General features: G+C 49.7%; 1 protein-coding gene across 2 annotated transcripts; it reads left to right on the plus strand.

The window, feature by feature from the left end:
- The first annotated feature begins 513 nt into the window (after positions 1-513).
- On the plus strand, positions 514-16,174 carry CAPNS1 (calpain small subunit 1). 2 transcript variants are annotated; one of them, XM_053268369.1, is made up of 12 exons: positions 514-643; positions 3,317-3,559; positions 6,279-6,496; positions 9,554-9,587; positions 10,625-10,714; positions 11,330-11,387; positions 11,641-11,705; positions 12,688-12,756; positions 12,925-13,003; positions 13,128-13,244; positions 13,866-13,924; positions 14,904-16,174. In XM_053268369.1, exons 3-12 carry the CDS (start codon positions 6,318-6,320, stop codon positions 14,928-14,930), a joined length of 777 nt encoding a protein of 258 aa, XP_053124344.1. In that variant the 5' UTR covers positions 514-643; positions 3,317-3,559; positions 6,279-6,317; the 3' UTR covers positions 14,931-16,174. The 2 variants fall into 2 exon arrangements, with proteins under 2 accessions (XP_053124344.1, XP_053124345.1); XM_053268370.1 differs by lacking the exon at positions 514-643 and having other exon boundaries at positions 3,382-3,559; positions 6,282-6,496.
- The last annotated feature ends 3,577 nt before the right edge of the window (positions 16,175-19,751 follow it).

The following is a 19,751-nucleotide window of genomic DNA, read 5'->3' on the forward strand; positions in this document are numbered from 1 at the left end:
AGACACATTTTTAAAAATAAATAAATAAGTAGACAAACAAATAGAAATAAAATATATGCACAAAATCTATTGCTCCTTTGCATTCAAAGATTAAAAGTGGCAATGATTCACGTGTTGTACTGCAATTAGACTGACATGGATGGCCAACCTAAGCCCTTGCTGGGCCTGTTCTTCTTACGAAATTCACATTCGTTTGGTTTACATAGTAACATCAGTGTTTGGTTACCATAAGAGTTGCCCTCCATGTGCCCAGAGTAACCCGTGAAGGATCTATTCCCTTGGCTGGCTGGTTCCACTTTTGTCTGTTTACAGGCAGGCGTTTGGGCTAAGCTTAGGGGGTTTGGTGGCATCCAAAACTGTCCAATGAGAAGGTCCCACAGGTAAGGGTCCTGTCCAATCAAATTAAAGCAGAAGCCACTCTGTAGGTGGAGGCTTCAGCCAATCAATTTCAAAGGTGACCACTGGGGTTAGGATTGGCTGGGCCTACCCAGCATTCCAAAGAGCAGAGTATATATAAATAGAGAGTTGGAGCAGCCTAGAGGCTGTTGGTTGAAGGGCACACAAGAGAGGAGGAAGAGCTGGCCTAAGATAGCCACAGATCCCTGGTCTGGCCTGAGCACCTTCAGGAAGTGGTGGAAGGCGAGTAAGTCAGTGAAAGCACCTCAGTTTCAGAGAGACTGGTAGTTAAGTGGTTAACTGGCCAATAATGGAGTGGAGGACCTAACTGGAGACAGATAAGGCAAAAACTCCAAACAGCCTTTGACTAGCTGCAAAACCCCAGGGCCCAGCACCCTAAAGTGACCTGCCTCAACCACTGCCAGGGGAAGGAAGGAAGGGTAGTGGGGAGGATCCTTTTTATTTTGTGGCTTATGCAAGGTGGAGGGGAGAGGTTTAGTGAGGGGGTAGAGAAAGGGAGACAAGGCTAGGGTTTCGGTAAGGATTGGGGCTAGAGCAAGCCCCATCGGACAATATTTTTAGATCAAGGAAGGGGGCCAACCTGAGGCTCTCTGCCTGCTCTTGGATACAGCTCCCATCATCCACAACCATGATGGTTGAAGCCTTTGTGACTGGATGATGGGAGCTGTAGTCTAAGAGCAGCTGGAGTGTCAGGTTGGCCCTCCTGTATGCGACATAAACAAACAGGCCTCTCTGCATGCCCTAAAAGTAAGTCCCACTGGAAATGTCTCCCTTTGTGAGTGTATCTGTGGTGTTGTGAGTGCAGCTTTGACTCTGAAGGGCTAGGCAGGCACACTTCCTTGGGCGCATACCCACTGAGCTCTGTGGAAGGCCAAGTAAACATGCACTGGATCAGGTTACAGTGACGTGGAGGTCACAGTGCCAGAATGTGTGTGTAGTGGTGGAATGAGCCAGAACTAAACCTGAGGTTTCAATAGGGGCTGGAGCAGCTTGCTAGGAAAGGAGCTGGGGTTTGCATTCAGACTGCCAAGTGACTCCGCATTGCTCGCGAGGAAGGAAGCCCTCGCCACTTCCCGCAAAAGGGAGTTGCCTTCTCGCTCCACCCTCCTCCCCAGGCCCTCCCGCATCTGCATTCCAGGGGTCTGACTGAGAGCTGGATTCGGGTGAATTATTTGGCCCCAGGAGCAAAACGCACCCTCCAGAGCGGACACTGCACTCCCCTTCCCTGCAGTCCAGGAACTGGCCAAGCGGGTTTGAGAAGAGGAAGAGAAGCGAGGGGGGAGGGTGTTTCTGAGAAGGCAGGCAGTGGAGCAAAAAGAGGGCCCCGCCTTGACCAAACTGTGAAGCTGTCTTCTGGGGCTGCCTGCCACCCTTGGAGCAAACTGAGGTGGCCGAGCCCCTGAGGTGGTTCAGTGGGCTGTACCATTTTAAACTGCAGATAGGCAATCACATCTATAGGGCTCCCTCGTGCAAAATAAGCCTCCCTGAAGAAATCTAACACTGTAGGGAGCAAACTAGAATCTTTCTCCTTGCGGTGCTAAATTTCCACTTGCAGGGAATTTTACTTGGGGGGGGCATTCAGAACCCCCCACCCTGCCTGCAGTCTGAAGTGGCATAATCTAGGGGTTCCCAGCTTTGAGTTCCCAGATGTAGTTGGACTACACTGTGGCTGGGGATGATGGGAGTTGTAGTCCAACAATATATGGGACCCTTGGTATAGTCTGCTGCCTATGTAAACTACAGTTGCCTGGCGCCCACAGAGCCCTGTGGCTGTCTTTGGTAGAATACAGGAGGGGTTTGCCATTGCCGCCTCCCGCGCAGGATGAGATGGTGCCTTTCAGCATCTTCCTGCAGCACTGCTGCTAGATATAGGAGTTTCCCATAGTCTGAGAGACATACTAGCGGGGATTCGAACCGGCAATCTCTTGCTCACTAGGCAAGTTACTTCCCTGCTGCGCCATTAGGTGGCTTGCTGCCTATGTAGACCAGGCCTAATTCTGCTGTGAATCCGCCAAGGTGACCATGCGGAGTCACTTTGGACTGAGTATCAAATGGCTGTAATCCATAAGACAGATTCAAGTATGTTCACTATCATGGAAACAGATTCTGATTGTTTTTGGAGGGGAAATCAAGAATGTCACTGGAAGAGCACGGCTTGCATCAAACCAAAGTGGGTCATAAGAACAGCCCGGCTGGATCAGGCCCAAGAAGGCCTATCTAGTCCAGCATCCTGTTCCACACAGTGGCCTACCACGTGCTCCTGGGAAGCCCACCAGCAAGAGGTGAGGGCATTGGCGAGGGAGTCAGGAATCCAGATTTGTGGCTCTTCTTCTTTTGCAGTGTACACTTAATAATCTCCAGAGGTTGGCTTACGCTCTTCTTTCCCAGCCAGACTCTTTTGCCTCGGAATGGCAGGCACAGCACCAGCTTTAGGCGCATGGAAAGTAATCTGCAGTTTAGGGCCTTCGACTCAGGGGCCTCTAAAAGAAAAATGGCTAAATTTCAATTTTTGCATAATTGCTTGGAAAATAAAGGAGAAGCGGAGGTGGGGGGGAGACTCTAAAACAGACACCATTGTTCTGATAAGACAAAAATATATGTACATGGCTGCACAATTATTTGTGCCCCTACTGAGTTTATGAACATGTGCAGAAATACTGTACGTCGGAGTGAAAATTTATCTGTCCAGGGCCCGCTTTAGAGCAAGGCATCACAGGCTTGCCGACCCATTTTGAAATGTTGTAGGGTCTTTTGGCATCGTTTAGGGCCATAACCATAGGACATAGTTGTTAGTGCCATGATCCGGCCCCGGGCAGGCGGAAATAAAACCGGTGAAACTTTCCCTGGCCTGGCAGTGAAGCAAGGGGGAAGCTTCACCTGCCAAACTTCTACCTGGCAGGCGACTTCTGGCAGTCACAGGAGCCCGGCAGAAGCAAACACAGACAAGGGAGCTCCTTGTGCAGAGGGAGCGAAGTGAGAGAGAGAGACACGCCAAAGGCGAGCGGCGCTAGGGCCCCGCAGGAACCTCCGTCCGGGCGGCTCCGCGGCAGTGACTCGCTCGGGCGTGGTAGATCCCGCAGTGCCTCTGCCGGAGATCCGCCCGTTGCAGGAGCGACCCCGGAGAAGCCACCGCCAGAAGAAGGTAAGCGGGGGAAGGAGATCCAGGCCGGCTGGCCGCAAACGGGTTCATGTCCTTGCAGTGAGTGGATCCTCCTTTTGTCGTGCAGATCCCCGGGGATCCCCTTTAGGGGATTCCCCCCCGCCCAGGATCGACTTCTTCCGCTGGGCCTGCTGCAAATGCTCTTCTTCTCTCCCCTTTGGGTTCTGGTTTTTTTTTTTCTTGTTCTCTGTCGAGTCTCCTGCATGATCTCTTTCTGCGGCCTCTTGGATCCTTTCCCGCACACTAGATCACTTTTGTAAGCCTCTTGCCCCTGCAGGCCCTTCCGATCCATCCCCCCCCCCCGCCCAAAGGATCTTGTTCCTGGAGCCACTAACTGCCACCGCCCCGCTAGATCCTTTGCTTCCCCCCAATGTTGACGATTCATTCTTCCTCTTCATAAGAACCGGAAGGATTCGGGATCTTCTGGAGCCTCCCCTAATATTCTGGATCTCTTCAATCTTCCTCATGCACGGGTTCCCAACTTCGGTCTCCAGATGGTGGTGGACTACAACTCCCATCATCCCCAGCCACAAAAGCTGCTGACCCTGGGGATGATGGGAGTTGGAGTCCAATGACGTCTGTGGACCTGAGCTTGTGAATTTCTGCTCTTGTGATGTACGTGCCTTTTTCTGCACAGTTGATAGACCTTAGAGGCAAAAGGTGCCATTGCTAAACCTGCTGCAATTGCTAGACTTTCTCGTCTCTAAATCTGGTTATTTTCCACAGGAAATGCCTGCCTTCCTCCCTTCCTCAGACTCCTCAATGATCCTGGATCCTTTTGGGAGTGTCTGTTGCCCTAGCACAGGGATGCTGAACTTGGGCCCTTCTGCAGATGGTGGCCTACAACTCCCATAATCCCTAGCTTTTGGCCACTGTGGGTAGGGATTATGGGAGATGTAGTCCAAAAACAGCTGGAGGGGGGGCCTAAATTGAGCAGGCCTGCGCTAGCACCTGATCACTCCCTGACCGTCCCACCCGCTTCCCAGCATCTTGGAACTCCAAGGGCTTTGTGGGTTCACTCGGCAGTTCACCAGGGGGTGTTAAGCAGCAGAGAGCATCCAGCAAGAGATCTGCCACCCTACTGGATTTAATATTCTGCCTCTGAAAGGAACGTGTCTGCACTCCTCACTCCTCTTGGCCCCGGTGAGAAGTGGAGTTTCATGGGTTCTCTCCGTTATCCTGGTGCAGCTGCTTTCTAGATTTTTGCAAGGATCACCTTCTGGGGGATCACCACACTGCCTCAGGTTCGGAGGGTGCTCCTGGGTGCCCATGCTGGGATGAGGAGGTCATCTTGCCATCTGTGTTCTACAGATTCTTTTCTCGGGGGGGGGGGGCTAGAACTCTAAAGCACTTCTTCAACCCATTAAAACAGTCCTTATCCGTTGCAGCTTCCCCCAGGGAACCCTGGGAGTTGTAGTCTCATAAGGCTGGCAAATAACTCCCCAGTAAGCATTTATTTACTTATTTTTCTATTTTTAAGGGACTTGTACCCCGCCTTCAGGCACAAAAGCACATCGATAGATTTTTCTGTTTCTGTGCCCCTGCTTTTTATTCTTCCGGGATTAGGGAATTCTCTCTCCACCATCAGCCATAGTGTGTGATCTTGTTTGTCTTCCTCCCCTTCTGAACCAAAAGCAACAGAATCCAAGGGCAATACTTCCCTATTAAACCTGTCCTTTCTGCCCATAAATAGCAACCTTGTTTTTAGCCAGCTAAGCCACACGATCTCTTTAATTTCTGATGTTCCACTGTGTGTGTGTGTTTTAAAAATAGGCTCAACAAATGTGTTTCTCTGCACATTCTCATTACCACAAAGGCATTCATTGTTAAGGCAAACTGAATGGTTCCCTTGCAGTATTTACATGGTACTGTTGTGGCAGACCACTCACATCTCCATGATGGGGGAATCCCAGGTTATAAACTTGGCTCCTAAGAAATCCCAGGCACTTGGAATCTAAAAATCTGATATGGGCAGGGCACCTAGGAATCTGAAATATGTGTATATTTTTCCAGCCCAGGTTACAAAGACAGAATACCTGCTGACAGGCAGGTCCAAAATGTGGAAGTATGTCCCCCCCACCCCCCAAGTGAAGATGTTGGGCTTTCCTCCCCTGTTTTTATTGGATCTCTCTTTGGTGTTAAGTGTGTGTGTATTAATTACAATATTCTCATACTTCTCTAATGGATGTGCCCTGATTGGAGGCAGGAGCAGGCGTACGTGTTGCTCTTTTAATGAGTAAGTACTGCTATTCCTGAGCAATTACGGGATCTCATCCAGTGCAAGTGTTAATTTTAGTTTTATTTATTTAAAAAGCTTGTATCTTCCAGTAGCAGCTCGTCCTAACGAGCCAGGGGGATGCCAGATGAGGCACAGCTGTCTCTGATTCCTGGCCGCTCCAGTTGCTCTTCTCTCTCCCCACCACGGCGTTAACGAGAGCCATGCTGCCTGCTGGTTGGCCATTCATCAGGTTAACCGCACAGCTCTACCTGACAAATGGCCAGCCTGCAGGCAGCATGGTGCGGGAGAGAGAAGAGCAAATGGAGCTCCAGGAAGGAGAGGCCGCTGCGCCTCCCTTGGTGCCTCTCTAGTTGGAGTCGCTACTAGTACCTCCAACACTGGAGGAATCTTCCAACATATTAAGGGTGTGTTCAGCTAGCAGTGTGGTCCAAGGCTCCTTTTCCTCCTCTGTTTTCTCTCCAGCAGGGCAGCTGCATTGATCCCTCTTCCTAACTTCTCAGAATGTTTCTTGTCAAAAACTTCCTTGGCGGAGGTGGCGGCGGCGGAGGAGGAGGAGGAAACATCAACATCGGCAATGTCATCGGAGGATTTTTAAGCGGTGGAGGTGGTGGAGGCCGGGGAGGTGGCGGCGGCGGCGGCGGCGCCATGGGGATCCTAGGAGGAGTCATCAGCGCTATCAGGTTAGTGCGCTGCATTATGGAATAGCTTCCCCCGAGAGGCCCGCCTGGCATCCTCACTTGGTTCTTTTAGACAGCAGCTGAAGACTTTTCTCTTCATTCAGGTCTTTTAAAACAGGGTTTTAAACTGAATCTTTAAAATGTTTTCGTCTTGCTTTTTTTTTTTTTAATGTTGTAATTTGTTTTGTTTTTGTGTGTATATATTATTCTATTACTGTTTTGTTATGAGCTGCCCAGAGAGTAATTTGTTATGGGGTGGTTGACAGATAAACTTGTTTGTGTTGTTAACGGGCCTAAAAATACCATATTTGCCTGAATAGAAGATTACTTTAATTTAAGACGACCCCCTTAAAAAAATAGAGGTTAAATATAGGTTATACTTCTAATTACCTGAAAGGAACAGGACTCTGAATTTAAGATGGCCCCCCAATTTCTAACATCAAAGAACTTGGAAAAAAACCCAGTCTTGGGTTTTTAGATTTGAGTAAATAGGGTTATATTACTTGAGGTTTGTGAACTGGAAGAAAGTTAGGAACATAGGAAGCTGCCTTATACTGAGTCAAACCCTTGGTCCATCTAGCTCATTGCCTACACAGACTGGCAGCGGCTTCCCCAAGAGGCTGGTGGTTTGCCTTTAGGTAGTTGATGTGCCACAAATGACTGACATTGGGACATGTTGACAGGCTGCCAAGTCACTATTCTTGTGGACTAGTAGCTTGCAGTCATGTTTGCAAGGTTACGACTTTAATTTCATGCACACAAGCAAGAAAATGTTTGGGTGCTCACAGGACTGAGTTGTCTAGGATGTCTGGATTTGAGGATTGTGTCAGTTAAAAGTTGGTGTTGCTCAGAAACTGGGCTGAGGGGAGCTTCTGGTGGAGGGGAGTGAGCATAGTTTCAGTGCCCTTGCAGTTCTCTATCCACCCCCCATCTAGATTCCATTTTTGTCCCCTTCCGTTGTCTTCCCACCACCACTTCTGATCACAGGAGGTGTGTGGCGGGGGTGGGGAGCAGAATCAATTATGCAAAGCAGTACTTTGTATAATTCCTGTTGGGCACAGCATTTGGGTGGGGTTGATCCGGAAAGCTTGCCGCCTGGGAACATGCCTTCCTTGTCATCTGGGATGGCAGCTTAGGCGGCTCAAGCACACAGCCTTGACGCTGTGCAGCATGAGAAGTGAGGGAGCAGGAAGGGGGCTGCGGAGTGCTCCAGGGCCTTCTCCTTGGCTGGGAGGTATTTTCTTTGGAAAGCTGGGCATGCCTTGCCCCGGTTTGCTTGCAGGGATGGGCTGGCCGCTGTGCATTGCTGGAACCTTGCTTTTGTTTACTGCCAAACTGGTTTGCTGGCAGTCTGGAGAAGCCACAGAAACAATAAAACAGCCCCCATAGTCTCTCTGCTGGTGAAAGTTACTAAAGTGTGAAAGCTACTAAACGTGAAGTGCACGCACGATGTGTGCGCGCGCAAGGCACTACTGGGAAGTTTGCAGAGCAGCAGCGGGGAAGGGGCGGCACGGCAGGGAGGTATCCTGCCACCTCAATTACTCTGAACATTACAGCGCCAGAGCGGGAAAGTGGCGGGAGGGTAAGTAAACCCTCCTGCCGCTCTTAAAGCTACCCCGCACCCCCGAACCGAACCACCAAGGTCCGGGCCGGTCCAGAGGCCTTTACAATGGCCTCTGGGCCGGTCTGGGCCCATCCCTACATTATTCCTCTCTCAGAAATCGAACATGGGGAAAAGTTTACCCCTCCCCAATAATGCACTCTACTTCTTCTGTGCCCCTCCCCAGTCCTTTTTCCTTGTACCTCCGCTGAGTCTCAACCAAACCACTCCAACTCTGACATTTGGTTCTTTGTGGTTCTCTGAGTGTCATAGATGTCACCTGAGGGAGAAGCAGGGCAGGGAGGGAGAGGTGGAGGGTGTGCGTGCATGCCTCATTTCTTCCTTTTTGGGGCCTGCTGCATCATCCCTGGAATTTTCCTCACATCCTTTATGAAAATAATCCTGCCGCCCCAAGGCAGGCAAATGGCAAATAATATTTCCGTGGCCAAGCCCTGTTTCCAAGCCTGCTGTAGACACGGCACCCATCTTTCTGAGTTCTTCTGTGTGAAAATGAGGTCTAGAACCTTACTTTATTAAACAACCACCACCCCTCCACAAACCATTTATATGCTTTAATTATTTGTTTTCTTCTTCTCTTTGGTTTCTTTCCTTTTCCACATTATAAGTTTCAGCCAGAGTCCGTGTGCTGTAGTTGTTAAACTGCCAGATGAGGACTTTTGCTTTTTAATAGTTATATTACTCTATTTTGTTTCTGTTTTTATTCCCCCCCTCCTCTTTTCTAATTTGTGTCGTAGGCTAACCCTGGTGGTCCAGGATAAAAGGCAGAGAGACATGCGTTTTGTACACCGCCCAGAGACACATGTTTTGGGCAGTATATAAATATGTTCAATAAATAAATAAAATAAGAGAAAAGCTGCTCTGTGAATCATTCACACTTAAAGAAACCTTGCTTATCGTTAAGTTAGAATAATTCATTGCCATTTTAAACATTAAATTTCATTGTTTTGTAATAACAGTTGAGTCTGTAAATGCCATAAGTATCAACCATGTTGAGGATTACAGTATTTGTTGTTGTTCAGATAAAGTTAATGCTTTCAAAAATACTTGACTATTATTTGATCAGTATTCAGCTGGTCAGTTGACCAAATGCTTTCTGCTGTCTGGCCAAATGCCCAACCCTCGTTATTGGGTGGCCAAGCTGAGGTTCTCCAGCTGTTGTTGGACTACAACTCCCATCATCCTCAGCCACAAGTTATGGCTGGCAATGATGGGAGTTGTAGTCCAGCAATGGCTGGAGAGCCTCATCATAGCCACCACCCCTGCCCTAATCACTTTTCTTGGGCTGCACAAGCCCATTGGAATCCAGGTCAAAGAATCTTGGACAGATGTTGAGAGTCCACCTTGTGTTAGGACATCCAGTCTCGTTGTGGGAGGATTGAAGGGACCACTCTTAGGGCCTGGCTCTAATAACTTCTCTCCTTTTTCTCTCTCCATCACAGTGAAGCAGCAGCACAGTATAACCCAGAACCCCCGGTAAGTCGTTATTTATGCCCGGACAGTTGCAGGGGTTTGCCTCTTTGCTCTGTGGTTCTCAGTGCTGCTGGCACAGGAGACAGGATGCTGGGTCATGTCGTCCAAAAGCCCCACTACACTTGGCAAGGGCGTGTGCCTGAAACACGCTGGAATCCCTCATTGCAGGGGGAAGGATGTGTCATGTTGGGATGGCAAGCAGGAGAGCAACTGTGGATTGCTGAGATAGTGAAGGGTGATGTTAGAGGCCGGTGGGAAGGTGGGGGGTGCTGTGCTGAGCTGACTGCTGTCTTGCTGCTGTTAGAGTAAATGTCTGCTTCCTTTGGAGCTTGAGTTTCTGATACTGCACGTTTAATTATTGTCCAGGTAAGCAGTGTTAGTCGGGGGGCAGCCAAGAAGGGTTTTTCTCACAATCAGCGTTAGGGCTTAGGAGATGCTCTCCACCCTCATTTGGGTGAGGGTGAGGAGCTTCCGGGCCTCATTCAGCCCAGAACTTGTAGCCGGCTCCAGAGAATTCTATAGCAAGAGAGCAGGAGTGGGGAGTTTAGCCCTCTTGCTAGAGAATTCTCTGTTGCAATTCCTCTAGAATTCTCTCGACAGCCAATGGGGAGCACACAGGGCTTCTGGATTAGTAGCGGCGGGTGGGAGGGCTCCACCTACCTGAATGCCGACCCTGAGAGCAGCCCTAGAGTCTTGTTGCATCTTGAAGCTTACAGATTCATTTTGGCATCAGCTCAGCTTAGTTTCATAAACCAATTGTGTTAGCTGCCTGGGACACTTATTTATTAGGCCACTATTCTTCAAAGTTCAAAGCCATTTCCCTTTAAAAAACAAAAACAAAACACAAACATGACCTGAAAAAGTGGTAATGGGGGTATCAAGATTTCTGTGCAAAAGAATTCGTGGCTGCTGTTTCGGGCAGAGCTGTTGGGACCTTGCTGTACCTGTTGCTTACGCCCCATTCGTTGCCCGTCCCCCCCCCCCCCCGGCAACCCTTCTCTTTGGTAATTTGCCTCTTGCCGTTTCTCTCCTTGTGGCAGCCGCCTCGCAGCCACTTCTCCAACATCGAGGCCAATGAGAGCGAGGAGGTGCGGCAGTTCCGGAGGCTCTTCACGCAGCTGGCAGGAGACGTGAGTGTGTTGCTTCTGTTCGGGGCTGTTTGCAAAGGACTGAGGGCTAGCCTCTTGTTGCTGTGAGGTTTGGCTGAGGGAAGAAGCACCAGGAGTGTCGAGTGGAGCATTGTGTTTTCACAGGGGTGGTGGCATAAAAACAGCCCTGCTAGATCAGGCCCAAGGCCTATCTAGTCCAGCATCCTGTTCCACACAGTTGCCCACCAGATGCCCCTGGGAACTGGGAAGCTCACAGGCAAGAGCTGAGCACATGCCCTCTCTCCTGCTGTTGCTCCCCTGCCACTGGTATCAAGAGGCATCTTTCCTCTGAGGCTGGAGGTGGCCCACAGCCACCAGACTAGTAGCCACTGATAGACCGGTCCTCCATGAATTTGCCCAAGCCCCCTTTAAAGCCATCCAAGCTGGTGGCCATCACTACATCCCATAGCAGAGAATTCCGCAGGTTAATGATGCGCTGTGTGAAAAAAATATTTCCTTTTGTCAGCCCTACATTTCCTGGCCGTCAGTGTCATGGGATGTCCCCTGGTTCCAGTGTTGGGAGAGAGGGAGGGAAAGGGAGGGCACCTGAGCTTTCCCCTGACATCTCTAGATCGGTCTCTTCTTTTTGGCATTTAGGATATGGAAGTGAGTGCTTCGGAGCTGATGAATATCCTCAACAAAGTGGTTACCAGACGTAAGTGACAGATCTGTGAGGATCCTTTGGGATCTGTGAGGGTCAAACTGTGTGTGCGCGCTAAATTGCACATCAGGAAAACCCGGATTCTGCAATTGGAGTAAAATTATGTGCCATGAGTGAGTCTGGTACCAACATTTCGCTCATTTTGCAGAACCCTTTGGCTTCCAAGCTTAAAACTCTTGGGTGGTGTTCTGTTCTGTTCTTTGTTTCCCAAATTGCATTTCAACCAGCTGCTGCTTCCCCTTTCTAGATCCAGACTTGAAGACTGATGGGTTCGGGATCGACACTTGCCGCAGCATGGTGGCCGTCATGGACGTATCCTCTTGCAAGCTCAGGCCCTGTGCCTGGCCTTTGCCTGTGTGCTTTGCCAAATGCACAGGCCGCTTTTGCACCAAATCGGAGAGATTTGGAAGCAGTTTGCTGCAGGGAATCAAAGCCATCCAAATGCCACCCTAACCGGCCTGAGACTCAGCAACTTTTGAAAATCTTTTGCAACATTTATTTTGTTCTAGCATTTGAGTAACCATAAACTGCCTTGGATGTCTTGGTAGAAATATAAATGCAGTGTTAGATTAGTAACCAAAGAATATCCAGTCTGGCAACAGAAGGGTCTCTCCTCCCCATAAGGCAGAGGATGCATTCGCTGCTTCCTCTGCTGGTCCAGACCTGCCCTTCTGATGCTGTCCGCCTCCAGAATGCCTGCCTAGCCAGAGAAAACATAGCTGGATGCGCAAAGCCAGGCTTCTGCTAATCTTTGACTCTTGGTCGCCCATTCATATTGCATGCAGAAGGTTCCAAGTTCCCTCCCTGGCAGCATCTCCAGATAGGACTGGGAGAGACTCCTGCCTGCAGTCTTGGAGAAGCCGCTGCCAGTCTGTGTAGACAATATTGAGCTAGGTAGTCCAGTGATCTGACTCAGCAGAAAGCAGCTTCCTATGTTCCTCCTTCCAAATGCATTCCTATTGCCCTTTGGAGGGAACCAGGGCTTTTCAGTGGGCATTTCCTGTCACTTGTTTTAGTACATTCCCTAGAGCATTAGCTTTGCATGAAGAAGGTCCCAGGTTCCTTCCCTGGCAGCATCTCCAAGGTAGGACTGAGGGAGACTCCTGCCTGCAACCTTGGAAAAGCTGCTGCTAGTCTGTGCAGACAATACTGAGCTGGATGGGCCAGTGGTCTGACTCGGTATATGGCAGCTTCCTATGTTCGCCTGCTTTGGAAATGGGGTGGGGACATGGCAAGGAGGCGTGGGTGGTTTTTCCCCATGCTTTGTTGTTCCCTTTGACTGTGCCTTGTGCAGAGTGACACAACTGGGAAGCTGGGCTTTGAGGAATTCAAGTACCTCTGGACCAACATCAAGAAGTGGCAGGTAACGAGACCAGGGCTTGGTTCTCGCACTGAGCTCACACAGGAGGTTGTGGTGGGAAGGCCAGAAGGTCTCGGTGATTTTGCTCTGGGCCCTCTTCTGTGTGTCTCTCCTGTTGTAACCTTTCAAATGACCAGTAACTCTTCTCTTTTTGGCCTTTCTGCTCATCAGTGTATCTACAAACAGTACGATACGGACCGGTCTGGGACCATCAGCAGCAATGAGCTCCCAGGGGCCTTTGAGGCTGCAGGTGAGCAGCAAGGGTGAAGGCTGGAGGAAGCGCCAAGGTTTTGTGCTGTGGAAACACTGGGAATCGAGGTTTGTTCTGCGGTGAGTGAAAATCTCTCCCTCTTTGCCCTCCTTCGTTTCCTCAGGTTTCAAGCTCAATCAGCAGCTGTACAGTATGATCGTGCGCCGATATTCAGATGAGAACGGGAACATGGACTTTGACAACTTCATCAGCTGCCTTGTGCGCCTGGACGCCATGTTTCGTAAGTGTCGATGGCAGGAATTCTGCCTGTAGGTCCGTGATCAGCAACCACTTTTCCAGGAAGGCCATTGTGAGGAGGGTTTGTGGGCCAGTTTCTTAACCCTCACCCAGTGTTCTCTCTAGTTTTTTTTCAATCTGTGTGCGGAATTAATTTGTTCTGGGCGACAGTATCAAGGCAGTGTGTGCGCACGTGCGTTGAGAGTGGGGCCTTCCTTATTCAACCTGAGTGGGATCTAAAATGAACTGAGCAGTCATCAAAAAAAATTGTGAGCGCCTACATGTGTGCAGACCTTAGAAGGAGCACTGCCCTTACCCAAGGTTCCTGGCCTACAAATTCTGTTGCCACAGGCATCATTGTTGTTTTATCTGCACCCACTTTTTGCCTCTCCTTTGGCAACTGGGGGAGGCAGGCCACCTGCCTCAGGAGGCCAGATTTCTCCCATTGCTAAACCCTGCAAGGAGCTCACAGCCTGTTCTCTCTCTCGATCCTCCAGGAGGGTCTTTCTCTACCTCCTTGTGCTTGATGATAGCTCCAACCAAACTTTGGCCTAATGTAGCTGAGCAAAGAACAGATTTCCTGACCCCAAAGCTGCCCCACTTTTCATGTTCCTTCTACTTCCAGGTGCCTTCAAATCTCTGGACAGAGACGGCAGTGGACAGATCCGTGTGACGCTGAAGGAGGTGAGGGGTGTTGCTACCTCTGTTTGCTTAAGACTGCCAAGGGGAGGTGCGAGGGCAATCCTGGAAGAATCCATTGACTGCCCTGGCAGGGTTCTGAGGGGAGGAAGCAAAACGAACTATGCCAAAAAATGAGGAAACAGATGCAAATGTATGTCATCTGCCTCAAACATCCAGGAACACTTCACAGCGTCTTGTTGGCCAATGGCCACTGGGACATCCACCATGGAATTCTAGGGTATTTTCTCAGGAGCTCACTTCAGGCAGGGTGCTGGCCAGCTCTGTGGGACCTCACAATTGTACTGCTGTTTTAATTCTGAACCTCCCCCCGTTCCCAGTCCCAATTCTAGCTGAAGGGCAGGATATGGAATCATATAAACAAAACATATCTTTAAAAAATCTAATTACCATGACACACCAACAGCAGCAAAAGACTAAGGCAGAGAGGTTGGCAGTTTATTCCAAGAGCAGATGGAGGGAAGTGGCCAGGATTGGCCTCTCCTTGGGTTGGTTAAGGGAAAAGGAAAGGGGCTCCTCCGGTGTGGTCCAGGGAGAATCGTCTCTTGAGGAGGAGAGGGAAGCAGCCCAGTGATGATGACGACGATGAATATTTATAGACCACTTTTCAACAAAAGGTTGAAAAGCGGTTTACATAGATATAAATAAATAAAATGGCTCCCTATCCCCAGAGGGCTCACAATCTAAAATATAATCTAAACTTTAAAAAGAAAGACACCAGCAATAACCACTGGAGGGATGCTGTGCTGGGGATGGATAGGGCCAGTTGCTCTCCCGTGGCTCAATAAAGAGAACCACCACTTTTAAAAGGTGCCTCTTTGCTCAGTTAGCAGGGGGTGACAAGCGGATGTTGCCCTCAGCATGGGGGTGGGGTGGGGGGCAGGGGCAGGTTGGAGAGAGGCTTCCGAAACTTGAAGCAGCACATCTGGAGAGTGGCCTTTTCTTCTTCTTCTTCTTCTTGCAGTGGCTGCAGCTCACCATGTACTCCTAAGAGCCAGCCTGCTAGTGAGTCCACACCTTCCCCCGATGTCACCGAGCCTGTTCTGGAACATCTTGGAGCTCTGCACTCCCTTTGATTTGCAGTCCTCCCTTGGAGGCAGAAGGAATCCCAGTCTCTCCTCTTCTGCGTTCTCTTCTGCCCCTTTTTCCGAAGCAGAAAGGGGCCTCTCTTCCCTGTCCCCCCCCCCGTTGCGTTGTTTTGCAGTTGTAATCGCCAGTAGACAATTAAGTGCAGATATTTTACGTGTTCCATTCTAACCCATTTACTAACGCTGCTTTTTCTGCTGATGAGTGTCTTGCTAAAGGGGCTTCCAGTTTGGAGTGGTGATCTGCCTTCTCCATGCTGGTTCGCTTTCTAGCGATGCCATGCAGCTTATAGGACTTTGCCAGTTGGCGATGGAGCTGTGGGTATAGCCCTTGTCCCAAGGGAAGCCACAGCACCCCTGTTGTGTGAGGGACTTGCGTGCCTTGTGACTGGTTGGTTGCAAGATCACAGTGGCTGCGGTATGCGCTCTGTACCATGCGCTGTGGTTGGTGCGCTACCCACTGACAATCCACACTTCTGGGATGGATGGCTTGGGCTGCCATTTGAACTTCGTCTGTCAGAGGTAGATATTCTGGGTCAGTGGAGGGGGCAGCCACACAAATGCTCAGAGTGAGGGGGTTGTCTTCCCAGAGACATCTGGTGGGCCATTGTGGGAAACAGGAAGCTGGACTAGACAGGCCTTGGGCCTGATCCAGCAAGGCTCTTATGTTCTTACAGAACAATGCCTCTTTGGAAAAACTGGGGGAAATATTCTCTTAGCAATCTGCATGGCAGCAACGTTAAAAGCAATAGGGCAGGAACCGGGGAAGCCCACCAGAAACTATTTAACTACTAGTGTTATAAAGGCTTGTGTAGTGTGTGTGTGTGTGTGTTGTTTTTTAAAAGATCTAAAGGCAGCTGGTATAGCCCTGCCCAAAATGATTGTTTTGAATGATTGTTTTTTATAACAACTAACAGCCAAAGCCAGTACACTCAGGCACTCCCTCCCAGGCACTTATAAAACACTCTTTCTGTGCATGGAAATGAAGGCTTCTGTACCCTACCGACCCGACCCGACCCACAACCACCAAACCCACGTTGCATGCACAGAGACTGCATGTGTTTTGAAGGAATAAAGTGTAGCAAGACATCTGGCTCTATATATTGTGCCTTGGACAATAAAACATATTGGCAGGTATTTCTCCAACACACTTCCTTGCAAATGTGGTTCTGTCTCCCTCTGTGAGCCATAGTGGCCATTCTTGCTGCATTTCCCTTCCTGGGTTCCTAAGACCCTTCTTAGGGGCCGGTCTCTGACATCCAGAAGTCCATGGGTTCAAGACAGACGGATGGCACTGTCCCATTTTTAATCGCTTTTAAAGGCTCAAAAGAAAAGAAACCACTAGGAGAAGATGGGGTTTGTAATCAGAACCTGCCGGATTCCCGAACTGAAGATAGTTAATGTCATTAAAAAGTTAAAAGCCGTTAATGTTAACGGCTTTTTCAAATACCAATTTTGGGATTGACGTAGTGAGATATTTTCCCCTCTGCCATTGGATTTGATGCTCCGCAAATGAGCAACGTTGGGGAAAGGTTTTCCTTAAACACAGACTTCAGTCCCTCTGGTCCACTTTGAAATGTCTTCAAATTGTGGTGGAATATTCTGCCATGCTGGCTGTATGAGATCTGGTTACGGGATCTTGGTGAAAAGCAGATTCCCAGACTGTGACGGGTGGTGGAAGTTGCCTTTCGTAAAGAGAAAGTACTTCTTTTGTATCCGGTTTAAAAACCGAAATAAATACTTGGGGGCAGGGAAGCTTGTTTTGGCTTCCAGAGAACCCTTTCCGTTTCCCTGCTGGAGCCTCCAGTGTTAGGGTTCGCCTCAAAATGTACCAGCTGTTCGTGTCTCTCTGACACCCACTCTGTTTTCTACAAGCTCAGTAGCAACAAGAAATAAACGTTGCAGAACAAAAACAATCCTTTTCTGGTTTGAGCCTTCTGTCTCCCTCACTGTCCCGTTGGCTTTCATGGAGGCGAGTGGATTCCATCCATGCTAAACGTCCGAGGGACCCCTGCTTTTGATCAGTTTATTAGATTGACATATCCTGTAAGCTCAGGGCAGCTGGTAACAGTTTCTCCAAATGCTGGCTCTTCTGCCTCCAGGGGGCTCACCGTAATTAAGAGCTTGGGGAGATAAAAGAGGTCAAATGAAATGCAAAACACCAAATGCCATTTTTAAATAGCTGTGCAGCGGGCGTCAGCTCTTTAGGGAGCTGTTTTGAAGAGGTTTCTGTCCTATCCACTGATGAAGAACCTCCTCTGGAGACCTGTTGTGTCGTCTAGTGGTTTTCTCTATTAAACTGTCCCTGTGCCCAGAGGGGCATTTGGGGTCTCCCCCAGCCCCTGGTGGTTGTTTGTTTGCTCTTATTATTTTTGCGATGTGCAGATCGGCAGAATCAGGAAGAGCACCTGTGTGTGTGCCTTGCCCTCCTCTCTCCTCCAGCCCACCTTTCCATCCATTCCTCTGGCCATTTGGAAGGGATCAGCACATTTCAGTGGGGGCATTCCTCTTCTTTCGTTTTAAGATGTCCTGACAGAAGTCCACTATAGGACTTGCATGCTGACAATGCCAGGTTCATTCCTGGGTAGCATTGACTTGAAGCGCTGCTGCCAGTCAGTGTAGAAGATACTTAGTTAGATGGGCCAGTAGTCTGACTCCGTATAAAGCAGCTTCCTAAGTTCTGGAATCTAATGCTACATAACCACAGATACAGGATCAGCACTCAGTTAATACAGCATTAAGTTGCGAAACGATTCAAAAACATCAAACTGGTGTGGCCTCCCCTGGCAGTAAAACCTCTGATGGCAGCAGACAGAAAGTAAATGGAAAAGGGGTGTGTGTGCGTTCTGGCACAGAAGTGCAGAGCAGTATTGATGGGCCTCAGCTTCCCCATATGTCAGGGAACACGTTGAAACCACACCGATCCAAAAAGATGGAACGGTAGCGCTATTAGCAAGCTATGCATGCAGATACTGCCTGGCTCTATTGAGTCGGATTTCTGCATTAATAAATAGGACTATTTAAGCCTGAGCGAAAGCAGAGGTTGATTTGATGGAGACAATTATGTGTAAGCACATAATGATTATCTGTAAGGAGTCAGTGAACAAGGAGTGACAGTCCTGGACTAAATGCGCCATCTGGACCAAACATCCCCAGCTTGTCCCAGGGTTCTAGTGGAATGAAATGATACAGATTTCTTTCTCCAAGAGAGCTAGTGGGAGTTTACACTGGTTCTACAAAAAGAGAAGCAGGGCAGAGTATTTAATTAAACCAATTAGTACATATGGGAAAGAGGGGAGGGAAACAATTGGCCAGCCATTTCTTTCTGGCCAAGTGGAGAGAGCTTGCCTAAATATGTCGGACTGAAGGCCCAGAGCAAGGCGGCCCAGCTTTGGCTTTGTCGCTAGATTGAAACTTCCATCATCCCTGACTGTTGGCCACTGTGGCTGGGGATGATGGGAGTTTTAGTCCAGCAACAGCTGCAGGGCTGAAGTTGTGCAGCTCGGCCCTCGGGGATGTATGTTCATTGTGCGCCAAGGGTCTTCGGGTTCACTGCCTTGAGCTGGCTGTCCACGTCTGGCCTTTCTGTGGTGTGTGCCTGTTCTGCGTCTGGGGGAAGGGAAGGCTAGCAGACACTTGGTCTTGCCACCAAGAGGGTTAGGCCAGAGATGCCCTTTGGATTCGCTTCCCTTCCATTAAACGATTAGGTTTCAAGTCTGCTTCAGATATCAACCCTCCCTCTCTCTCTCTTTACTGGGGGGAAAGAGGCCCATGATTGATTTCCCATCAGTCCTTTACTGTGTTGGCATTAACAAAGCCCCAGGTTATCAAGCTGCAAGACCCAGTTTCCAAAGATGCCCTGTTGCCCAGGTTACTAAGACATCTGGGTTGCCGGGTTACGGAGATGCTCCAGTCACCCAGGTTACAAAGATGTCCAAGTTGCCTGGGTTACTATTCCAGGTTACCAAGGGGCTCCAGTTGCCCAAGCTACCAAAATGCCCAGGATGTACCAGGTTGTGTGAGGCAAACCAGTTGCCCAAAGGCTCCACGACACACCCACTGAGGATGCCAGTCCATGCCCTGCTGTGATGGAGAGGAGAGCTGGTCTTGTGGTAGCAAGCATGACTTGTCCCTGTAGCTAAGCAGGGTCTGCCCTGGTTGCATATGAATGGGAGACTTGATGTGTGAGCACTGGAAGAGATTCCCCTTAGTAGGGGATGGAGCCGCTCTGGGAAGAGCATCTGAGGTTCCAAGTTCCATCCCTGGCAGCATCTCCAAGATAGGGCTGAGAGAGATTCCTGCCTGCAACCTTGGAAAAGCTGCTGCCAGTCTGTGAAGACAATACTGAGCTAGATAGACCAATGGTCTGACTCAGTATTATGGCAGTTTCCTATGTTCCTATGACTCCTGCACCCCACTTCCTGTTGTTGCCTGACATGGCCCATGGCGCCCAGACTCCCTGGGGCTAGAACTCCCTTCTGCCAGCTTAAGAGTCGCCCAGGTTACTGTGCCAAGTTGCCTTCTCTCACGTCAGGGGCAGGTGGTTGCCCCGGTAACAGCATCCCCTGGAGGGAGGCTGGGTACCAGGCCAAGACCCGGCCCGATCCCTTTCTCCAGCCTGGCAGCCAATGAGAGGGCTGCTCTGGCGGCCTTTTCGGCTGCCTGCCCAATGGGGTTGCCCCAGAGGAGGGGCCGCGACTGTGCAGCCCCGGGCTGAGAAGGCGTGG

Source organism: Hemicordylus capensis, chromosome 7 (genome assembly GCF_027244095.1).
Source record: "Hemicordylus capensis ecotype Gifberg chromosome 7, rHemCap1.1.pri, whole genome shotgun sequence".
Taxonomy (NCBI): Eukaryota; Metazoa; Chordata; class Lepidosauria; order Squamata; family Cordylidae; genus Hemicordylus; species Hemicordylus capensis.